This window comes from Impatiens glandulifera, chromosome 2, assembly GCF_907164915.1.
Source record: "Impatiens glandulifera chromosome 2, dImpGla2.1, whole genome shotgun sequence".
Taxonomy (NCBI): Eukaryota; Viridiplantae; Streptophyta; class Magnoliopsida; order Ericales; family Balsaminaceae; genus Impatiens; species Impatiens glandulifera.
This window is the reverse complement of record NC_061863.1, coordinates 58,839,018-58,864,280: the sequence shown is the minus strand read 5'-3', so window position 1 is coordinate 58,864,280 and position 25,263 is coordinate 58,839,018. Positions and strand designations below refer to the sequence as shown.

General features: G+C 30.1%; 3 protein-coding genes across 4 annotated transcripts; 1 reads left to right on the top strand and 2 right to left on the bottom strand.

The window, feature by feature from the left end:
* Positions 1 to 783: 783 nt before the first annotated feature.
* Positions 784 to 9,342, bottom strand: LOC124925931 (putative 1-phosphatidylinositol-3-phosphate 5-kinase FAB1D). Of its 2 annotated transcripts, none has more exons than XM_047466071.1 (13): positions 9,205 to 9,342; positions 8,319 to 8,581; positions 8,204 to 8,237; positions 7,414 to 7,944; positions 6,462 to 6,603; positions 6,043 to 6,384; positions 4,579 to 5,412; positions 4,056 to 4,378; positions 3,730 to 3,856; positions 3,499 to 3,654; positions 2,131 to 3,396; positions 1,775 to 2,041; positions 784 to 1,487 (listed from the first exon to the last, which is right to left on the bottom strand). In XM_047466071.1, exons 2-13 carry the CDS (start codon positions 8,554 to 8,556, stop codon positions 1,149 to 1,151), a joined length of 4,599 nt encoding a protein of 1,532 aa, XP_047322027.1. In that variant the 5' UTR covers positions 8,557 to 8,581; positions 9,205 to 9,342; the 3' UTR covers positions 784 to 1,148. The 2 variants fall into 2 exon arrangements, with proteins under 2 accessions (XP_047322027.1, XP_047322028.1); XM_047466072.1 differs by having other exon boundaries at positions 4,056 to 4,375.
* Positions 9,343 to 18,034: 8,692 nt separating this feature from the next.
* Positions 18,035 to 19,395, top strand: LOC124926163. Its single transcript, XM_047466342.1, has one exon. It carries the CDS (start codon positions 18,417 to 18,419, stop codon positions 19,392 to 19,394), a length of 978 nt encoding a protein of 325 aa, XP_047322298.1. The 5' UTR covers positions 18,035 to 18,416; the 3' UTR covers position 19,395.
* Positions 19,396 to 20,506: 1,111 nt separating this feature from the next.
* On the bottom strand, positions 20,507 to 22,726 carry LOC124927176 (pentatricopeptide repeat-containing protein At4g37170). The gene has a single exon (XM_047467539.1). The coding sequence runs from the start codon at positions 22,615 to 22,617 to the stop codon at positions 20,509 to 20,511; it is 2,109 nt and encodes a 702-aa protein (XP_047323495.1). The 5' UTR covers positions 22,618 to 22,726; the 3' UTR covers positions 20,507 to 20,508.
* Between the last annotated feature and the right edge of the window lie 2,537 nt (positions 22,727 to 25,263).

The window sequence follows — 25,263 nt, the reverse complement described above, 5'->3', positions numbered from 1 at the left end:
AGTTAAGAACATCATTGTAATCCTAATAGTTGTATTCTAAAATTTAAGCATTGAAAAAAACACTTGAATTGAAGAAAATACAAGAAAATAAAAAAGAACATGAATACATGAGAACAAATTGAAGTAATATAGTATGGATACTTTTTATAAACCAATATGGATAATAATGTAACAAAATAATTACATTAAGATATAACAAATGATTTTTTTTTTTATAAATATACCAACTTGAATTTACATATTTGTTTAATAAAAAAGAAATCAATTTTTTATTATGTTGGTATTATACAAACATATTTATTATGAATTATTTGATATAGTATAACCAACTATATGATAAGGTAGAATTTAAATTTATCTAAAAAATCAACTCATTTCATGGTTTCAAAAAATAAATTTATATCAGTCAAAGGTTATTTTCTTTATACCTTTCCAACTAACTGCTTATTTATTAACAAGAATCTCGTGAAAGATGGATGACCACATTAGCATCCTCTTTTATCTCCTTTTGTAATTTCTTCTCTCTATAAGAAAACTAGAGATTCAAGACTCAATGATTCACAAAAACTTGTGCCATCAATATTACGGATTCGAGTCTTCACAAGAAACCATGTTCTCGAACCATTTACGAAGGCTTTGAGCCAGCTTGTTTCTCTACTAGGTATGTATTTAATAAGTATTCAATCCTTTCTTTCTTTCTGTTTCTGGACAATAATAACAACAAACAATAGATAAACCAATACATCAGCTAAAGCTTGGCCAATCATTTATGCAATAAAATGAAAATTACAATCATTACTCTAATTGCAAAAACTAGGCATTTTCATTGTCAATTATCAATACAAAATCATCAAATCATATGTACAACAAATAGTATTGCAAGTTCGCCACCAGTCACCTTCAACATCATCCATTTTAAAGCAGCAGCATCATAAACAAGCTGTGGCTGGCCGATCTTTCTTTATTTCATATTTCAAATACTCAAATAATAACGACTTTTTTTTAGGCCTTCTAGCCTCCTCTCTCCCCCAGAATTTCCCAGAAACCAAAAAAAAAAGAATTAACTGCAAAATGCTAGGGAAGAAGGGTGTATAGAGCTGATACAAATATAAAACCTATATACAGTAAGTAAAATATATGGTAATTGATCAAAGAGGAATTTCAATTGAAGATTTGGGATCGAGATTGTGGTCTTCTTCTTCCTCAGTCCAACAGAGTTTGCAAGGATTTGAATGAGTTTCTGAACACCAATGATCGGGGACTGACAAGAAATGGTCAGTAATGAACTTTCGGAATCTCTTTTTGTACTCCTTTGGGGAGATGACAGTGGGCAACTGGTTCTTTGGAACCACTAGCGATGATTTTACCCAGTTCTCCAATTGCTTGTCCCACGTGTATTGTCTTAAGTAGTCGATGATCCCGACTACAAGCTCGTGGCTCTGCATGTCCACTCCAACCAGTAATGAATAATCCATCACATTTATCGACTGCAAACAAAAACATCAAGACAAATTATACAAAGCTTATCACTTTATGAAATTACCGTGTTATCTAAAACCACTTAGTTATTTAGATTCAACTGAAGCAAGCTATTTATAAACTCCAAACTTATGCCAGCTCGTCATAACTTTTAACAGAAGTGTGGATCAATGAAATGTTTTCATCCTTTAAAAGAATAACACATTTATTTTTCAGAACACTTAAAAAACTATTTTGACACTTTAAATTCAGTGATCACCATTCTAACACTTAATCTTCAGTTTTGTTAACTCACATTGAGGAAACTCGTGTCATTCCACACAGCCCGTTGCAGAAAACGCTTGGATGTCCTACTTACGTACAAAGGGGAAGTGTTCATGTCATTGACGAAGTTTTGATCCAGAAGAACATCATCTCCTGATCCGTCATTTGAACTGAGTCTAGCATGTAGAGCACCTTTCAGATCATACTGCCTATAAACATTCCTACCAAACGAAATATTTTCCATCACCATCAGATCATGTTTTGTCTCTTTCCCACTCTTGTTCTGTCTAATGGTCACCTGTATTAGTAGATCAGCTCAAAAATATAAAAACCAAAATTCTTTATAGTATTATTAAACATGAAATTGACCCAAAACAATGCCAAAACCTGGTAAACACCGAGAATCTTCGCAAGACAGGTTTGATTCCCTAGCTCGACGCAATCTTTCATGTACTTAAAATAATCCGGCGCAAACTTCCAAAAAGACTCGAACTCCGTCCTTTTGATTTCTTTTATGATGAAACGATCATCAAGTGTTTTCGCAAAAAACGACTTGCTCTTCCCTCCTTTTGCATCCCAATTCCGACAACGGCCAAGGGAAGCAATATAGTGCAGCTCTGATGGACAACAATAGTTTCTAAGGTCACGGAATTGGTGAGCATATACGCATTGAACTGAATATTTGGCTTTTCCAGGCGATTTCCTAACTCCCATGTGAACTTCTGGGTGAACAGATGGTAGAGAAACTAGAGAGTCCAGCAGATTCAACCCATCAAAACTCGAAAAACGAGCTTCTTCTAAAGACAATGCCGAACGGATTCCTTCTGAATCAGAGTTAATAGAGGAAGACCAGTACTGTGGAGCAGACAACATGCGACCCAAGTTCTGTGAACTTTCACTTGTTTTGGTGGTTGAGACTGCTTTCTCATTCCTCGTATCAAAATTGACTTCTGCCGAATTCAGAAGAGTCAAACAGCATGCAATTATGCTAGAAAACTCATCCTCAAAGTCTGAAATCATGTACTCGTCCGAACCAAGGGGTATATGCATTCTTGATCCCTCCTCATTTATCAACTCTTGAGCTTTAGGAATATTCTTTATTGAATGACTTGAAAAGGGTTCAAACTTGGGTAAATGGCCCCTTTGAAGGTCAAAAATATGCTCCTTCTGGATTTCTAAGAATGACGCCCAAAACCATCCTTTCATATCGCAAACATAAGATGGTGATGACTCAAGAGAATTGATCTGCGAGACACTCAAGTCATTAGTACCCTTTTGTGGGATGTCCACTTGTAAACTCGTACTGGGAAGATTATCTTCAGAACAACTTATACTGATCTCGTTATTAATTGGGATAGGTGAACTGTCACTGTCCTCATCTTGGTGTCTAGATTCTTCAATATGAACATCTTTAAAAACAGATACCTCAGCTCCTTCAGGTGATCTTTCTTTAAGAGATTTATTGTCTATTTCTTTATATGCATTACCATTCTCCATTATGCTTGTAGGCCCTGATGAGAGGAGTGAAGATATCCTATGATCCCAGATATGTGACTCGAGAAAAATGTCATAAAGAAACCTATTCAATCTCAAGAGCTTGTAAACAGCCAAATTTGCACTCCCATTGTTCATGAGAACATTGTCGATGTTGGCCTGATTTTTCATAACAGAGGCAAAGAAAAGAGAGTTAGATCTCCAAAATGAAGAAACAGTTCAGATATTTTTAATCGAAAACAAGAGTCAAGATCTAATAACCTCAAATTGAGACCGTTCCATCTTTAACATTTGTTCAATATCAGAGAATTTCTTAACCGACCCTCTGAAATTCAGGATCGAATGTTCAAATCTAGGTCCAATCTTCTGTAGGAACTTTGCTACTTCACCAAACAAGTTTAGTCCTTTTGTGCAAACCTTTCAGGAAAAAGGAAGAACGTCAATCTTGGTTATGAATCATAAGAGGACAAGCAATATTGTTAATGCACATACCTTCTCTACTTCTTTCTTGAGGAATTCTCCTCTGATTGAATTGTTAAACTCCAAGGTTATTGGTGGCATAGACACAGAATAAGTTGCCACAGTCGAGTATCTTAGCATTGCTGCCATGGAGCCTAATCTGCAAATTGCATATAAAAAAAAATAGAGTAAACTAACATAAGACATGCAAATTGCCACCGGTTTACAAAATATATCCCCCAAAATAAATAAAATGTATTAATTTCCCAAAACTCTCTTCCTTGAAACTCTACAAACCAAACACATTTGGGAACGCAAACCAAGCATGTTATGCAATGTATTGGGCAGATAATCCATACCCAAAAAAGTGAAGGAAATCCTTGTGGAAGGAGTGGCCACAGACAGTTGACCTGCTCAAGATAGAGGGGTTTGAAAAGCTGAGCTCCAAGAATTTCCTAAAAGACAAGCCTTGAGCAGCAGGAGATATCAGCACTCTCTTAGTAGATTCTAAGTGCCCATTTCTGCATTTACATTTTCCACATCGACTCCACATCCAAAGTTTCCCTGTGGGCAAACACTTGTCCACAGGAAGACGCTTAACTTGTATTGTGAGTTGCTTATCGTGATGGGCATAGTAGTAGAAATGAGATTCGGGAGTTTCACCGCATGTTGAGCACTTCTTCTGCCAAGAGTATTTATTTTCTAAATAAGTGTTAATTCAAAGGAAAACTAATCAGCAAGGAAGAAGCCCAATTGCATTAGAGAACAAAAGTAAATTTTAAAATGTTCTTACTATTTGCTAATATAAAAAGTACATCTGCATGCTTACACTGGAAAAAAAAAAAGACAAATAGCATGCCCAAAAGAAGAGAGGTTTCTTACCTGATCAAGCAAATCATATTGCAAGAATCTTCCTAGTGGAACATCAGGATTACGGTAGAATTTAATATGAGAGAAACGGCTCTTCTCACAAAGGTTCTCTATCTTGATCTTGAAATTACGTTTGGACTCCAAAACTAAAATACTTTCATAATCCAATGCTGTCAGGATTTCGTCTTTCTTTGGGCTTTGCTCTTTATTAATACCAGAATGCATCTTTGTGTCTGGATGAACCTCATCCAATGAAAATGGAGAGCCAGGTCGTTCACTCTCAGGAGACTTGTTTTCATCTGAGACACTCTTACCCAAATTACCATTACCATTCTCAAGAGCCTCCTCCAAAGATGCTGTATCTTGGAGACTATCCAACGTCTGACTGTCATCCTGACTCTCATTAATTCCAAGGTACTTGGATATGGACCCTCGAGAGGTTAAGGAGAAAAGAGGAAAACTGTTTCCAATAACATTCTTAAGAGATGCCGAAATAGATGATAACCCAGAAAGAACGACAGGGTTGTATGGTACGTAAGAAAATGGGGAATCTCCTTCTAACTCCAAGCTTAAGTTCTCAGAGTCACCTTCATGAAATCCATTGGATATTGGAATATCAGAAGTTGATGAGGCATCAATAGTTTCCACATTAGAGTCCTCCAACTCTGAGACATTAGATTGAATGGGCAAGCATCCTTCACCATTGAAGGGAATGATAGGGAACATTGCCCTTTGATCCAACAAGAAAGCAGTCTCTGAGATTAAATGATAAGCCATGACAACAGCACACTGGACCACACATTTTATCTTCTTCAATTCATCACTATGAGCTCCCTTGAGCAAAATCTGGAAAAATAAATTTAAAGCATGTATAATAGTTTAATAAGAAAGATACATTAACGACTTGCTATAAATGGGTAGATGTATACATATCTGTATAAATACTCTAAGGAAATAATAAACAAAATATTATTAGCGAGGAAAGAAGTGTGTAGAGGATATAGGAAGAGACGAAGAGAGGGGACATGGGAGAAATATGGTCAATAATTAATTAGTAGTCAAGTAGAAAGGAAATTTACAGGGAAAATTCTAACAAACACCGGTCACGTTTCACAACAACTTTATGCAAACTCAAGCTCATAACAAAAGTAATACTAAGTGGATTTTTTTTAAAATGACCATGAAGGCTCGAACCCAAGACCTTGTGGCCATGAGCTTGCGCTCTACCACTGAGTTAAACAAGACTTCAATACTTAGTGGATTTTTATAGGTAAAATGTTAACAAATTCATCTGAAATAACATACAGTTAGCAAATCATGACATGAAAGGTGGGTGGCGATTTTAAAGGAAAAGATCGGACAATTGATAGACTTCACCTACTAGTAAAACAAACTATTATTTCGACCCCAAAAATATGTGCTTTTACATATGGTATACAAGTATATGCTTCCAAAGAACCTGAACAAGAGTCTTACCGTACAACCAAGACGTGTAGGACACCCCTCTATGAACAAAAGAGTTTTAACTTGTTTTTTTCCATTTTCACCAGAAGCATTGTGATCCAAAACATATTGTTCAAAATGAAAGGAGTCACATTGTTTTAGCGTTTGATTCATTAACATATCAGCAGATAGGATTTGTGAATCCGTGCAGAGTTCAATTCTCTTCAGTCGATCGAGCTTCATGTCAGATACTAATGTCATTCCTTTATCAAAAATTGACTTTTGAATATCCCCAGAAACAGATTTCTCCACTAAGACCAGATTAGGATGGCAATTCTCTATCATATCCACGATAGACTTGTGATTGTTCTCCTCCTGTTGAGGATAGATGATAAGGAACGAGTAGAATAAACATTAAAACAAGCATTGAAAGAGGAAAAAACAAATGCTACCTGTTTTATGTTGTTAAATGAAGACAACCCAACTGAGTCTCCAAGTGTGCCACTTATCAACAACAGACGTGGATTTGCGTATTTGGTTGGCATGTGCTTGTTGGCGACATTCTTTTTGAATACCAGTCCTCTTATCACTTCACTAAAAACAAAGTAGTTGATAGAACTTTTAGTATACAATTATCAACATATAAGAGTTATTTGATAAACTTGAACCATCCGTCGCAAAGAAACCATTTTCCACAGATAGAGCAATTATCTCCGATTCTAAATAATATAATGAAAACATCTCCGTGAATTAGTTAAATTCCACATAAACCATTCTGGAAAATAATAAATACATGAATGTCAGGTATAATAACAACTCTTATCATCTTTTATTAAGTTTCAGATGAATTATAAGTAATTGAACATTTTCATTTATGACACAGTAACTAATACACAAGTAAAATTACATAGAATTATTTTTCAAAGTATAAATCTTAAGATACTTTATATAAATGTGTGAGAATTGAATAAGGGGATTTTTTAAACATCCATATTTTCATGAAAGGAAATTAGTGAGAAGAATTGAGAGTAATGAAAAATGGTTTCTTCTACAAAATTTATCTGAAGTGAACAACAACTATTAGAATACACTAAAAACTGCAATAAACTAAAATCATTGGTATTATAATATACGGAAGACAATAGTAATAAATATTAGAGCATGATTGAAATTCTTGCAAATATGAATGGTAAACAGACATTCAAAACACTGTTGTCTAAAATATAAAATGCGTCTCTTTACATTTACAGCATCATACAGGTATAAAAGAGGTTTTACAAAGTAAGGATATATTTACTGAATGACTAAGAATTCAACAAAGATATGACTTTTCTTCAAGAATCTAGTTAAAAGAATTTGTGGAAACGTGAATGATAAAAGAAAACATATGTTTAAGAATGTCACCTTTGATTTCTAGAACCTGTCGCGACACATTTGACTTTCACATATCCATCAGGGTCCATAGGTTTCCCTTCACGAGCATCAGGTTTAACGAATGAAGCGGCTTCCCATGACAAGCGAGTTACGATATCTGTCCAACTCTCACCATTTTCCCCAGAAACATCAACATCAACAGATTTAAGTAGTTGACCAACAAAAATCTTAAATTTTCCATTCATCGCCTCATCCATTGCTGTACTCCCTTCAATACGATTCTCTATATCTTCAAGCTCAGGAGGTAGCCATATATCAACATTCATATAATCCTTCATAATAGGAGACATCTCTGCCTGTAAACTAACATTTCCATGAGCATCATCTATGAAATCTGAATTATCAAGGTTTCCAATGGTATCATTGATATCCTTGACTTTTCCTTTAGTTTCCATGGTGGATCCATGATATCCATTTCCATGAGTATGAATCTTCATGCCTTGTGGGTAACTCTCATTGTTGGGATAATCTCGACTTCTATCTGGACGACTTTCTTCGGAACTTCCACCACACAAGAAAAGGAAATGAACAAGAAATAGAAAGGGATAAGAAAAAACTATATATCTAAGCCATATATTGGTTCTATTTGGAGCCAGGAAACTACTATGGTTATTGGTTACAGATGTAAAGTAAGCACAATAATTAAAATTCAGTGCTTAGGATGATCTGAATTTTGTGCTCTCATAAAACGCCTCATTTGGGTTAACATGAACTAAAAGAAAGGTGATTAAAATATATTTCATGAACTATATGGATATACCTGCCGCATGAGTATGCATCAACTGAAATGTCACCTGAAAAACATTAGAACATCCAAGTAAGCCTATGAACAGATTATAGAACGAAAAGAATCAGAAGCAATTCAGAAACATTACTGGAACTGGTGAGGGAGCTATCATTGCTAGCAAGAGAAACAGTGGGACTAATCAATCGTGTTATCTCAGGATTTGAACTATTCTCCATTGTCAACCTTTTATCTTTCTCCAAGCAAACTTTACATGAACTAACAGGATCCTTGCAATTAAGCTTCACTACATCTCCTGTCTCCATTGATTCTTTGCAGTCATTTGAGTGTTCCATCTCCGCACCACAAGAACTACACAAATTGTACATCTTCTACTAGAAAAAGTTGGACAACCTAGATAGATGTTCAAATTCCATGATCAACCAGCCAGTTTTTTTTCATATTTTGATTGAGAAAAAAATAAAAACAGAAGCACAAACGCAAAGATTTAAAAATAATATTCTACAAGACATGCTCTAGTGGTTGAAGACCTTATTCTCTTGCGTGAGGTTGATTGACTTAATTCAAGTCATAGACAAGAGGATCTTGGAAAAACTAGCCTTCAAACACACACAAAAATAAAAATAAAAACAGGATCTAGTCTTCAAGAAGATGCAACCTAACAGATCGAATCAATCCTCTTAAAGTTGATCGAGCTCAAAGAACAAGGTCGCAAAAGAGATGGATTGAAGTAACTCAATCATATTTATTTCCTCCACGATTTAAGTTTGACCTTCACTTCTCTCTTTAACAAACTAATTGAAACATACATACATACATACATTAGAGGTGAAAATAAAGAAGAATAAACACACCATTCAGATGGATAGACAAAGAACAATTCCAGTCCAATATTGCAAAATCAGAACACGTCTAGACGATTTAAATACAGTTGGATAAAATCTTTGAAAAAGATTCAACATATTCGTAAAATCAAGAAGAAGATCGATCTGAAGAGAATTAAGAGGTAAACTTACTATTCAACTCCATCAATTCAATTGATGATATCCAATTCAAAGCTCAATCATATCAAGTATCTGATAGCTTCTGTTCATCGCTCAATCTTGCCTTCTTTTCGATTCAAACAAGTAAGGAAATGAAATAAGGGGTTAGGCGAATGAAGGAGAAAGAACCAAGTAGTAGGTCCCACTATCTTCCCTGCAAGCACCAATTGGCTGAGCTATCTGTTTTTAGAGGGAAAATAAATAAAAATTAAAAAAGTCGCAGCTGTGTGGTGTGGCCGATTTTATTAATTAAAATAGTTAGAGCCAAATATATTTTAAATAATTAGAGCCAAACATTTTCAAAATATTTATAATCTTATAAAAAAATAGTTTAGAAATTTTATTTGAATAATTCCTATCAAAAAAGTGATGCCTACATGATTAAATGTCTCCATAAGTTAGAAATGAAAAAATCATAACTATTTTTAACAACTTAATTTAAAATAATAATACTCATAGCATCTTATCTTATAATCCATATTTCATACAAAAATATATTTGATTTTTATCCAAAAAGTTAATAATTTAAATCAAACCATTCATTCACAAGATCATTTTTATATCAAATATTATACAATAATCTGGATCAGTAATCCAAACACAAATTATAAACAACTAAAAAATTATCAGTTTTAATTTTAACAATTTTTGAATAAATTATTTATTTAATATTTTTAATTTGTATAAGTTATATAATCTGATCCCTTTAATAAATCAATTCTAAACTTATACGGTGCTTAATCTAATTAAATTTCAAAATTAATTGTTATAAAAAAATCAAATTAGGTGAACAAGTGGGACAATTATATTAATATAAAATGTAAGCAAATCAATCCAGTCAGCTTAGATCTAGTTTTTCAGAAAAGAAAATAACTTAGATCTGGTTAGACTTTTTCTTAATTTAATTTTTGGTTCCTTAGAATAAAATTGCATTACAAGAAGTAGTCCTATATATTGAGTAATGTGTTATTTTGGATTATTTTAACTAAATCACTGTACGTCATTTCTCATATTATTCAAATTAATAACTTGAAAAATTGAAACTTGCTTTCATTGATTCACAATATTTAAGTTATATGTCAATAGATTAAAATACAATTATTTTATAATTTTTTTTATTGAATAATAATAATATTTTAGTTATTTTACTAAACTAATTCATTTTTATATTAAGAATATTTTTTCTTCTCTACTAAATAATTATTAAATAACTGAATATCAAATAAGGTATTAGAACATTATTTCTCTTAAAATTCTTATTTAGATGTAGATGTAAATTAACTGCATTATATATACATATAGGTATATCAATATATGAACTTAATTAGTGTCACACGTATTTAGAAATTTATTAATGACGACATTATTATTAGATCCAAATAAAAAATAATAATAATATTATCAAATAATAGCATCGGTGTATCATATAAATGTGAAACATTTCAAGGATAAGGTTACACATAACACATATAAACAAAAAGATCCATCATTTCACAGAGCCTTCTTTAGAGGAGACAAAATGTCATGTTTGGGAAATGAAGTGATATCAAATTGTGAGAGTATTTGAAAATGGATTAGTTTCAATGAAGTGTCTGTTTAAAAAATATTATATGTCAATAAATTTGTAATATGATTGGTTTTAAAAAATTACAAATATACAATCATTTATGTGAATGTGTTAATCTCTCTATATATATACAAGGCAAAATTTTCAAATTATATTATAAAAAAAATACAACAAACTTAAGTATGTGAATTAAAAATAAACAAGAAACAAAATTTAAATTTAATTAGACCACAAAAATCAATAAATTAACAAAAAAAAAAAATTACAAAATACTTAATATATATATATATATATTTTAATATAAGTATAAATAATTAATTATCTTTTACACAATTGAATTTATTTATTTATTTATTTATTTTTAATTTTTTAAAAAGACCCATTTCATATCAATGTAGTTACAAAAAATTTAATTAAATATAATAAAATATATAATAGTTTTATAAACTTTATATCAATCAATTCAAAATATAAAATAAAATAATTATATATAGTTTGATTTTTATAAAATAGAAAAATGTTATATATTTTTATATAATTATATATATATATATATATATATATATATATATATGTTTCAAAATATAGTCATTTAACAATTTAAATAGTTAGAATTAATATTTATACAATATAGATAAAATTATTAATATATAATCAAATAAATATTGCATGGACTTTTAATGTATATATATATATAGTCAAATTAAAAATATAATACATTTATAAATTCAGCTTAGTTTACATAAAATATATTTTATTAACATATTTAAACTAAATTAAAAATTAACATATTTATACTATATAAATATAATTATTATTTTGAAAGATATCATGTTATTATTTATAAATAATATATTAATAATTTATAATAAATAAATAAATTTTATACACAAAAAACAATTATAAAATATAACCGGATATTTAATTAAAAGTGATTGTTAAACCCATTTTATTTATCTTTTTAAATCGCTTTTTCTTATTCATTTTCGACAACTTAGTTTAAGCATTCTATCACCATATATAATTTTTACACTAACTATAATAGTATAATATGAATGCACTTTAAACATTGCAACAAACTATAGATACATTGAGATCAAGTACAAAGACAAATGTGCATAAAAATGTGGTTAATTGCAATGGTCATTTAATTAAGATTAGTCTAAAACAAATAATCATTTTATTTGAAAACACTCCTAGTTTCTGTTTTTTTTTTATTTATATCCAGATTGGGAATAATAATTACAATTATAAATTTGTCTTTGACCAAATTTAATTTTTAACCTTATCTACTTTTAATTAATAAACAAAAATTTTGCATCTAGTTTTGTTCTAAATAGAGTGAATTACTGCCTAATTTTTATTTTTAGGTATTAATTATTTGGATTAAGTGATTAAGTATTTGTGGATTTAATAGTTTAAAAATGTTTTTAAAAATCACAATATTAATATATTAATTGATAGTTGTCAAAAAAATAAAATAATGAATTGATAATTAAGATGATAGAACAACCATATTCAATTGGTAGTTTAAATGATTTAACCACAAAATTGCGACAAGATGATAAGAAAATTAAATTTAGAAAAATATTACTTCTAATAATATAGTTTAAAGTTTAGCTCACTAAGAGTTTAATAAAAATAAACTTTGGAGTTTTAATTATAATAAAAATAAAACAAGGTAAGTGGGACAATCACTATAGGTGGTATTAACTTTGTAATAAATATTTGAAATCTAAATTGCAATTATTGAAAACTGTCTCTTTTTTTTTTTACTTTTAAGTTTGAAAATTTGAAAAATGGAATCCAGGTATAGACGTTATTATGCACTAGACTAATTAAATTGAAGTCCTTAAATTCATATAATCATTTTTTTTTTGTTAGATAAAATAAATAACAAAAATTGAAAGAGTAATAATTATTTTTAATTAAAAATAATATTACAAATTAAATAAAATAAAATACGATCAAGGGAATACGATATTATTGAAGTATGGGTTGAAATTTTAAAACCAACCCAGTTTTATTTTGTTTGAATGATACTGCAAATTTATTATTTCCTTAGAATTTTTTTATAAATTCTAAATATATTTATACTTATATATTTTAATGATTCAAGATAATTCTAAATATCATATATTCTATTATTAATATGAAAATAACTATATTTGATCATAATATTATTATTTATGTTAAAGATATTTTTTCATTCAAATATATATTCTCAATAATATAAAATGAATATTTCTTAGTATGGTATAAGAACTTTAATTAGGTTACAAGTTTAGAACAACTAACAATATATCATAAAATTAATTCAACAGTATAGTGAGTATATTTATCGTTCTTAATATTTTTTATTCATTATTTATCGATGTTATATTTGCATACTCAAAACTCAAAAGTCACATTTTCCATTGAAAATATAGATGTCGAATTTGTTAATTCTCATACGATATCAAATGGGATACGTTTCCAATAAACCAGGTGAGATATTTGAGATGCTTCCTAATTATATAGTGAATTTTTAAATGAATATATTTAAAAATGTAGTATATATATAATGTGTAATTTGATTAAAATTTTGATTTGACATATTTGAAACAAAATATTATCATCCCATTCAATTCAATTCATTTGGGTACCCATGTGTCTTTTAAGGAGAAAGAATTTAAAATGAAGATGGCTAAATTTCCAAATAGACCCTTAAAGAAAACATAATTTTATAACTTATTTGATCTTGAATTATTTTGATTTATCAGAAAAACAATTTATCATATTATATTTTATATTGTGTTCTAGCAAAACAAAATAACAATTGAAATATCAAAATCTTATTTTATTTTTATAAAATTTATTTTTAAAAAAAAAACAACTTTACTTTTTCATTCAATAAGTATTAATAATTGTAAAAAATAACAATAATTAGTATCCTCTAATATATAATCTCTATTATTATTTTATTATTAATAAATACCAATCTCACTGAAGATTCATTCTAATATATATAATATATGTGTGGTGTCAATTTCTTGATCTAATAACTATTTTGACCACAGACAGTTTCAACTTTCAATATATTTTTTTTAGGTTTTGTAACATTTTTCTTCATGGACAAGAAGGTGACACTTGGTATCTTTTAATTCAGACAGTGTGATCTTTTATATTAGCACATTTAGGCCCGGCCCAAAGGATATATGGATAGTGTTCTATTCAATTTTTTTAATACTTTTTTAAATAATATAAAGATATATTTAAAATTAAGAAAAATAATTTAGTTTATTTAGTAATTTAACTTTTTTATAAACTTAGTGATTAATGTCAACAGTTTAAACATTAAGAAAAACAATATTTTTCGAGTTTTTGATTTGTATGTGATCCTCTTAAACGATTATCATATGCAAATTTATATATTGCATCACTTTGGATGTCTAAAAGCACACTTACAAAATAGTTGAGTTGCTTCATATTTTCGAACTGAATATGACAAGGGCACAAAAGTTAAAAGTTCTATGAACCTGAGCTAGACTTGTCATTGACCCTTTTAAATGTCTTCAAATCAATAAAATTATATATATATATATATATATATATATATATATATATATATATATATATATATATATATATATATATATATATATATATATATATATATATATATTAATGTTGAATGCAATAATAAAGTATATAACAAGATTGTGAAACATTTGATAGACTATCATAATAATCAACCACCCACCCACCACCACTGTATACAATATATACTTTACCTAAAAATAAATAAATATCCATTGCATTAAATGATTTCATTGAATGAATTCCTTAATATCATTGTCAATTGTTTGAATGTCTTTGAACACTACAGTTGTATCCTTGCGAGATCATCGATATCAAGAAAGTGAAATGTTTACATATCTATATATATGTATATATTCATAAAATTATATATATATATATATATATATATATAATTAAGAGGAGATGATGATGATCAAGATGATGATAATGACATGGACCAACTGACGGACAATTCACTCACAATTGTGGGCTTCCTATAATATATATATATGTTTGTACGACCTGTGTGACTTTTGATCCATCCAACTAAACAACAGCCTCACGAGTGTTTAATTATCGGACCATTTAATGCACATGTATGTTTATTAATTAAAATAATGCAAAAATATTTGCAACAAATTATGCAATGAAAGCTTAGAGCATCTTCGATTTATGACTTGTGCCCGCATGGAAAAGGGCAGGTCATTGCTTTTTTTTTTCTTCATTTTTTTTATTTTGTACTGTAGGTGAAAGTAAAAGGAGGGCAGTGCCTTCTTATGCCTGTCATGCCGACATTCTCATTATTATATAATTAATATTCCTATATTATAGTACAATATTAGTTATATATTTAATTATACTATTTTTTCTATTATTTTTAATAACATTATAATAACATTAAATAAATATATATTCTGAAATTTTACTATAATATAGAAATATTAATTATTATTTTAATTATAAAAATATTTTAATATATTTTAAATTATAAAAATATTTTATATTTTATTATAATATAGAAATATTAGTTATATATTCTCAAATTTCCCTATAATATAGGAATATTAGTTATTCTCAAATTTATTCTTGTAATGTTTTTAATATTAAAATATATTTTAAATTATAAAAATATTTTATATTTTAATTTATTTAATATTAGTTATATATATATTTAATTAATAAATATATATTTTAAATAAATTAATATATTTTTCTATTAATTATATTAACATGTTTTAAGTTTTAAGGGTTTAAATTTTCAAATTTTTCTATAATATAAAAATATTAGTTATAATAGTATAAATTAGTTATTTATTTAAAATAGTATAAATAAAATTCACATTTAAATTAATTAGATAAGAGGGCGGACGTAAGCATTGGAGTGTTTTGCCCAAGTACAACATGTGCCCGTTTTCTACTGAGGTGGAATATTGATTTGACAAAATAAGAGGACAAAGGTCTTGTGCGCTGCTGATGCTCTTAGCCCTTTCAAAGTCACGAAAAATAAGAATTTATGGCTGATTTACTGTATTATTTTTGACCCATATTAGACATTTTCTTTTTTAAATTATCGGCGGTGAAATAATGAAAGTTAATTAAATATCTCAATTTAATTCTAACTTAAAACATTTAAAGTTAAAATATAAATTAATTTATTATGATCTTCAATTAAAAAAATAACTAAATATATATATATATATATATATATATATATATATATATAATTTTAGAAAATTAACACTCATTTCAACTTAAGGTTATTAAAATGTTATTTTAAAAAACTAACAACTTTAATTAAAAGGACTGTATTTAATTGAAGTGTAATATATGAAAAAGAATCTAATCAGTAATATGATTAGAACAAATAATTAAAAATAATCAAAACAATTGTTAGTCTTGAATTGGCAACATAGACTGGACTTCAATTTTGGATTGTTACATAACAATTTTATGTTTTCTTAATATAGTTGAAATTTTTGTGATTAAATATAATTATTTTTAAATATATAATGATTTCATAAATGTATCCTATATATAAAAAAAAGTTTTAAGAATAAAAATATATTTAAAACACTAGAAAATATATGAATTGAAACAATGACATCAATAAACATAGATTATAACCCTGCATCAATTTTGGTTAAATGAATGTGTGTTTTTTAGCATTAAAGTCCCACAACTATGTTATCTTTAAATCAAATTATTTTGTGTATTGAAAATTGTTTCCTCTAACTCTCACCTCACAAACTAAATTGCAAATTTTGAGATTTCTTGATTAATAAATAGTTTTACATTTTAAAGAAAAAAGTGGTGTGAATGTAAGAGAAATGAGCTTAGATGGAAAGATGATTGAAGACACGAGAAGAGTCAATTTTTCAACCACTTTCAATATTCAACATAATCTAGTTGAACAGTTGTTGACATAATTGAATCACTTTCTATAGAGGTCAGTTTTTGTTGTGGGTAATTACAAATTATTTCTTGATAATACATGCATTATATGAACAACATATATTGGGTAGTCAATTGTGTCATAGTTTCTACTCGTCGTTAAAGATTGTGAGTTTAAAAATTAGAATGAACTATTGTTGCGAGATTTCACACCCCTATCTTAATTTAACAATTATTGACACTTATCATAATAAATTTAAGTTAAAATAATATTTAAAAATATTAAAATCAAAACCGAGTCCAACACAACCCACATTGTGGCAACCTACTATTGTATTGTTGAACGTGCATAATCGACCCTACCCAATTTGTGAACCTCTAGGAAAGGGGGGAGGAGCGGTCAAATGAATGACCTTAAACAAATAACATTAATAATAAATAATTTTGATTTTGTTGTAAGAAAGAAAGAATGAATTCACTTCCCAAAGAAGAGAGATTTCAAAAGACCAACATACTCTCATGTGTCCCATTCTCCAAAAACCCACGAACACTTTCCTTTCTCTCTTAAAAAAATTACATTAAATTAATACACCCACAACAAACATCATCCATATAATTAAAGATTTCATGGTCCCCCTTTTACACCCAACTTGAACAAAAACAACTAATCCCGGTCCCTAATATTATTATTATTAATAATAATAATTATATTATACCATTTAAACATACTTCTACAACTTTCCTTGAATTATCCCATTATTTCATTTATTTATTATTTTAAACATATTTCAAATTAAGGATAATAATAACAATAATTGGTTCCAATTTATTATAAGATTGCTAGTATTAATTTGTGTCATCAAATTTTAATGGTAATCTCCTAATTAAGCTTGTACAAACTAACACATACATTGCAATATTATTGAATTAGTTAGTTAGTGTCCACCATTTATACATTACAAATTTATTATTAATTGTTGGTATCCTAACTAACACATGAAAAAAGGAAACATCTAGGAGAAATAAAACCCACAAATTTCAATGGAGGGATATGAGTTGAAGCAAACACGCAAGTATGTTGCTCGAGGAAGAATTTGAAGATGATGATGATTATGAATAAGATGATGAAGAAGCATGCACCATTTTCATTAATCCACCCGTTATGGTCAAACTTTTCATTAACCCAAAACATTAAACGCCCAAATCAAGATTTTCTTTCTTTTAAATCACCACTTTGCCAGCTCTTTCTCTCTTTCTCTCTTTCTCTCTTTCTCTCTCTCACACACACATAGATAGAAAGAGAGAGAGAGACACACAACAGGGGCACACACAGTTAGAAATGCAACATCTTTGATGCAAGAAAAAAAGGAAGAGATTGGAAGCAAGTTCATGAATTTTTCATGTTTTTTGTTTGTTCTCCACTCTCTCTCTCCTCCCCTGTTTTCCTCCTTCCTTGTATTTTAAACAATGAAAATTGCAGATTACCGGTCATCCTTTCCCCTCTAAAGGAAACACCCATCATTGCTCCCAACAATCCTTTTCAAACCCCTTGAAACCCGAGCTTCCAATATATCAATCCATCATTCTTCTACTATTTAAATACATACCCTTTTTTCGATCACCCCCCACCCCCACCTGTCTGTCTCTAATTTCCATTTCCAATTCCATGGATCCTTCATCCACAAACTCTGTCAATGGCTACTACTCCTTTCTCACCAAAGGAATCGATGATCTCGAACGCCTCCTACTCTCAAACAACTTCATGTCTATCCAATTCCTTCAAAGATCACTCTCTCTCCTCAGATCATTTCACACACAAGTCACCCTCCTCGTCCAAAAGCTCCATTTACCAGTGGGTGAGAAATGGTTAGACGAATACATGGACGAAAGCTCCAAGCTTTGGGAAGTTTGTCACGTCATCAAGTCTGGAATCTCCGGCATGGAGAATTACTGTTCTTCCGCCTTCAACATAATTTCCTCATTCGACAACCATCGATTTCTTTCACCTCAAAACTCTCGTCAGATTATCCGTTTGATCTCGGGTTGCAGGAGAGAGGCTGTTGGATTGGAGGAAGAGAATAGATCGTTAATGGAGACAAGAATTGAGCCGCTGTCACTCCGGTTCGATGAGAAAGTTTCTGTTGAATCTAAGCTCAACGGGTATAATGGATTCAGGGGAGTTTTATATGCAATGAGAAACGTTAGTTCTTTTCTACTGACCATATTGCTTTATGGATTGGTTCATTGTTGGCCGGAACAGAGTATTATTTGGGAAAGTGAATATGAAGGATGTTTGTTGTTTGGATCTGGGTTTATGATATCGACGGCGAGGCTGCAGAGGAGGGTGGCGGCGGAGATCGGAATGATTGATGGACGGCCGGGATTGGTTATGTTTGAATTCCGTCGTTCGAAGGAGGCTATGGAGGAGATGAAGGAGGAGATGGAGAGGAGAGGATCATCATCACATGAATCGATAGATTGGGAGAGAGAAGTTGGGGTGAGAGAGAGTGTGGAGAGATTTAGGGCTTGTTTGGTTATGCTGAAATCTGGGTGTGAGAGCATTGTAGGTCAGCTTGATGATTTCTTTGATGAAATTGTTGAAGGAAGGAAGAGGCTTTTGGATTTCTGTAGTAGTCATAGATAGAAGATGATACAGAGAGACCAACCAACAAAAACTGTTGATAATAATACAACTTCTAGTTCTTCGGTTGTTCTACTTAACTTCTCACTTTTATTTTCAAAGTATAAAATCACGGGTCGAAGTCGGTTTAAGAGACCTAAAATGTTTTGAGTTTAAGCGGTGACAATGTTCCGTGGAAGTTTCGATTCTTATTTAGAACGCTTAAGTTAAATGAATTTATGCACCAACTAAATAACTACGAATGTAATCATTTTGAATAGGAAGTAAGATCTCATTTTTCAATAAATAAATCATACATTATCTTATAAATAATAAAATAATGAAATAATTTCACTAGAGATATCTTATAAACAATGTTATTATTTTGTTTTCATTTATAAAGAAGATTTTTAAATATAAAAAGAATTAAGATATTCCAAGAAATTCCGGTTCTTAAGAATGTTTTACATTATAGAATTGTAAATACTACTAGCTAGCAAATAAGAAAAGTACTATATTTATTATTATTATTATTTTGTATATAAAAAAGTGAGAAGAAACATTAGTTTTTCCAATAATGGATATTATTTCCAATTATTGATTTTCCTATGGAGGATATATATGTCCTACTCCTTTTTTTATATTTATTTAAAAAAATGTATGTCCTACAAGTTCAATAATGTTGGTGTGTGATTGGTGGATCCGTGTATAATAGTGTAAAAAGCTCGATTAGATGTTACACTAATTGGATCCTATTTTCATGTTTCTGCCCAAAAATAATTATGTCATAAGTAGAATAGTTTACTAATATGTTTCAACAAATTATTAATATATAGGACTACCCAGTACCCATTCAAATATACCACTAAGAATACAGTTAACTAAATGCATTTATATATTTATATTATAAAAGTATTTCTTACAAAATTGCTACAAAAAAATTTTAATGGAAGGGAATAATTGAACTAGGAATAACACACTCCATCCATTGCCAATTCTTCTTCCTAACTTATTACTTATCTTTATTGTGAATGAAAAAGGGTCAGCACCAAATCATAGATGGATTGCTTTTATTCGCCTCTTTCGCCGTAAAAGTGCCTTTGAAAACAATCTCAATAATAATCTTACAGGAAAGAAATCACCAATAATCGTTGCACGAACAGCTTCCATTTGTAAAACAATGAAACCGTTTAGAATCCCTCATGATAATCTTCCTTTCAGCAATCTTCGATATCAACTTGATAGCTTTATGACAATCAACACATGTTCTCAAGTTCTTGAAAACCTTTAAAGGAGTTCCTTCTGGAGTAGAGATAATCCCGAAAGCAATCGCTAGCTTCTCGCTATGATAAAATAAGTTTTCTTCCTTTTGCTCCTCTTCTACATCCTGAAGAACATAATCAGTTCGAGGAGAATACCCTTCTTCTCTCATCTTCCTCGAAATCTTCTCAATATATCCATGAATTTCATCTCTTCTTTGGTGGGATAAGTCTCCCATTTGGAAAACATGCACTTTTCTCTTGATCTCAATCCAGCTTAGCCCCGGTTTCTTCTTCACTCTTCTTTCATCCATAACCTTCCTCAGATTTTCTACTTCGCTCCATTTTCCTGCAGATGCGTATAGATTTGATAATGTCACGTATGTTGCTCCATTTTCAGGCTCCAATTCGAGTAATTCTTCTGCAGCCCGTTTTGCGAGTTGAAGATTTCCATGGGTTCTACAGCCCGAAAGAAGAGAAGCCCACAAGAACTTGTCAGGCTTCATCGGCATCCTTTTAATCATATTCTCCACTTCTTCAAATCTTCCATTTCGGCTAAGAAGATCAACCACACAAGCATAATGATCTACTGTCTGAGTTAATCCGTGCTTTTCTATTGAATAAAAATAGTCAAGACCTTTCTCAACTAACCCTCCATGAGTACAAGCCGAAAGAACACCCACAAACGTAATATGATCAGGCCGAGTGCCCGATTCAAGCATCAACCCGAACAAACGAAGGGCCTCCTCATGTTGCCCGTGTTGAGAATATCCGTTAATGAGGGAAGTCCAGGAAACCAAACAGGGATTTAGCAACAATTCAAACGCGTTTCTAGCGCTCTCTATGTTTCCACATCGAGAATACATGTGAACTAGAGTGCTTGCCGCGTACGAAGATGGATCAACCCCGACTCTTATCATGTAACCGTGAACTTCCTTACCAACACTTTCCAAATTTTGATTCGCACAAGTATTTAAAATTCCCGAGAATGTGAATTCGTTGGGCTTAATTGTTTGTGTCCTTAACAAATCCGAAAACATCGCGAATCCTTCTTTGCGTTTCCCATCCTCGAGATACCTATCGATCATAGCCGTCCACGAGACAATGTCTTTATCGGTTGTTTGATCGAATATATGGCGAGCCTCGTAAATACTTCCGCATTTTCCATAGATATCGCACAGGGCACTCCATACAGCAGAATCTGAATCCAACCCTGTTCTGATTATATGAGCATGAATCTCCTTCCCAATTTTCACTGATCGAATCGATGAGGCAGCAGCAAGAGCACTAGAAACAATGAACTTGCTGCATTTTAAATGATCATGTATTTGGATTTCACCATACAATTTGAGAGCTTCTTGGGGCTTGTCATGCCTAACGTAACCAGAAATCATGGCATTCCAAGAAAAGTTATCTCTTTCAGGCATTAAATCAAACAGCTTACGTGCTTCTTGCAAGCTACCATCTTTTACATATCCAGATATCAGAAGATTCCAAGAACAAACATCTCTCTCAGTAATTCCATCAAACAGGTTCCGTGCATCCACTAAACTTCCACATTCACAGTAGACACTAAGGAGACGATTCAAAAGGAAAACACCAGGAACGAAACCCGATAAGCCGAAATGTTTATGCACTGTTTTCGCCTCCAAGAGAGCTCTCTGCTTAAGACAGAGCTTTAGCAGGGAAGAGTATGTGGAAGCGGAGGGGCGATTATGGAAATGTAGCAGTTTAATAGCATCTTTCAAGCGCATTTGTTCGCATAGAACAGAAATAGCTTCTTCATATTTATTATTCTTGCATAAATGGTTTATGAAATCGGTGTTGCTATTAGGTCCTATGTAAGATGTTTGATTTTGGGGTTTATGATCAAGTGGAGATTGGACGGAGGAGAAGGAAGCGGCGGCGGCGGTGTGCTTGAGATGAAAGCGAGGAGAGAAAGTGGGCCTCGAGAGTTTATGGAGATGCAAATGAATAAATCTTCTCATATCTGAAGAAAAAGAGAAACCCACCTTAATTTGCAGGTTGCGGCGTCTTTTCCGGTTACCAACTGGTAGCACCGGCGAGAGCTCCGGTCGACTGAATGTTTGCGAAATGTACAAACTGTTCAAATAAACTGATATGTATAGGTCTTCAATTAAAGAGCGCAGGGCGGAGCCACACATGGGTTGGGTTTCAGCCCCCACCTAAATTAAAATATTAAACTAAAACATTTTATATATGTGTTAGACATAGGACTCTTAGCTCAATTGGCTAAATATTTAAACTATAAATGTGAGGTAAGTTGATCAAACCCTGCCTCACACTTAAAATTATATAATAATATTATTTATTTTAAAATTATATTTATATAATAATTATACATTATTTTTTTATTTATTTCAATATAATTAATAATACAAATTATTTATATAGGTAAAATATAAAAATTAAAATAATAATAGTGTTTTATATTTTTTTAATTTTAAACTATTTCAAAAATTTATAAAAAAATATAAATTAATATTAATAAACAAGTTAAAATATTTACATTGGTTTGTTCGGTATTTAAATAAAGAATTTGATATCACTGCTCAAGACTTAACAAATCTCTTAGAATTGATATTGATGTAAGTTCTCTTAAACTTGATCCGTATCACGTATTCCGATATGAAAATATCATTTTAATCAAAATGATGAAATTAGACGAGCTTATATCAAGATGGGGTCATGTCAACCTATTAAGGATGAGTACCCGTCGACCAAATTTGGAAATCAAAATCGACGGTTCCAAAGTCATTGGTTTAAGAAATTTACTTGGTTAGAATACTCTACTTTGAAAGATGCTGCTTTTTGTTTCCCATGTTTCTTGTTTGAACATAAGTAACCCCAAAAACCTACATTTACAATAGATGAATTCAAATATTGAAAGTGAGTTAATGATGGGAATAGATGCTCTTTTGTTATGCATATATGATGTAATATTTCACCACATAATAGGGCAGTTGGATATCTTGATAATCTAATGAATATCCCTGTCATATTGACAAAGTACTGAATGCACAGTCTTCAGATTAAAAACAAAATAACAAATTACGGCTTACAACAACTATTGAAAGCACTCGGTGGCTCACTTTGTAAGCGTGTACATTGAGAGGGCATGATGAGTCTCCATCTTCTAATAATGGTGGAAATTTTATTGAAAAAAAACGGAGCATAGAAAGTTAAATCTGAGATGCAAGTTGAAATGAGCCCCATGTAATTTTTCATCCTGGCTCCGCCCCTGGAGAGCGCGACTTGAGACAGCAACTAGGAGAGCGATGCCTACATTCTCTCTCCTATTATTAATTATTTTCTCTCTCCTATTATTAATTATTTTTCTCTCTCTTCTTATTAATCGTGAGAATATAGAAATATTAGATAAACATTTATTTATAATTATTTATAAGTAATAAAACTAAAAAAATATTAATAAGTCAATAAAAAAAATAATAAAAAAAGAAAAAAAAAACATAAAAAAATATTTGATAAATAAATGAATTGAAAAGTCATAAAAATAAAATAAAAATAAAAGAGATAAATTCATAATTTAACTAATCAGTGATATTAATTAGGGTTTAAAGTTTAGAATTTAGTATTTAGGATTTAAGTTTTAGAGTTTAGGGTTTAGGGTTTTAAGAGAGATAAATTATTTAATAAAAAGAGAGAGAAATTAATTAATAAGAGTAGAGAGAATATTTTATAAAACGTGTTTTAATTATTATTATATTTTTATTTATTTATTAATTCCATTTGTCAACCCACGTAGGCGTAGGCATCGCTCTCCCAGTCCCTGCATCGCTCTCCCAGTCCCTGTCTCCGCGCTCTCTATCATTCATATTTATATTCTAAATTTATAAGTAATAATATGAATATTATATATATTTATATAATTAGTTATTTAAAAAAAATGTAATTTTATATTAGTTTAATTTAAGAAAGAAAAATGATAGAGAGCGCGACTTGAGACAGCGATGCCTACGTGGGTTGACAGGTGGAATATTCTTTCTCTTATTATTAATTATTTTCTTTCTCCTATTATTAATTATTTTATCTCTATTCTTATTAATTTATTAATCGTGAGAATAGAAATATTAAATAAACATTTATTTATAATTTATTTATAAGTAATAAAACTAAAAAAATATTAATAAGTCAATATAAAAAATAATAAAAAAAAGAAAAAAGAGGTCATAAAAAATAATATTTGATAAATAAAGGAATTGAAAAGTTATAAAAATAAAATAAAAATAAAAGAGATAAATTCATAATATCACTAATCAGTGATATTAATTAGGTTTAGAGTTTAGAATTTAGTATTTAGGTTTTAGAATTTAGAGTTTAGAATTTAGAATTTAGAGTTTAGAGTTTAAGGTTTAGGGTTTATGGTTTAGGATTTATAATTTATGGTTTAGGGTTTAATAAAAGAGAGAAATTATTTAATAAAAGGAGAGAGAAATTAATTAATATGAGGAGATAAATTCTACAAAACGTGTTTTAATTATTATTATATTTTTATTTATTTATTAATTCCACCTGTCAACCCAGGCAAGGCATCGCTCTCCCAGTCGGGCTCACTATCATTCCTCCTTAAGAAATTAGCATAAAACTGATTA

Coding starts and splice junctions, on each gene's coding strand:
- LOC124926163 (XM_047466342.1), top strand. CDS start 18,417: ATGGATCCTTCATCCACAAACTCTGTCAATGGCTACTACTCCTTTCTC.
- LOC124927176 (XM_047467539.1), bottom strand. CDS start 22,617: ATGAGAAGATTTATTCATTTGCATCTCCATAAACTCTCGAGGCCCACT.
- LOC124925931 (XM_047466071.1), bottom strand. CDS start 8,556: ATGTACAATTTGTGTAGTTCTTGTGGTGCGGAGATGGAACACTCAAAT. Junction 2,042..2,130: donor AGATTCTCGGTGTTTACCAG/GTTTTGGCATTG, acceptor CTACTAATACAG/GTGACCATTAGACAGAACAA. Junction 1,488..1,774: donor ATGACACGAGTTTCCTCAAT/GTGAGTTAACAA, acceptor TTTTGTTTGCAG/TCGATAAATGTGATGGATTA.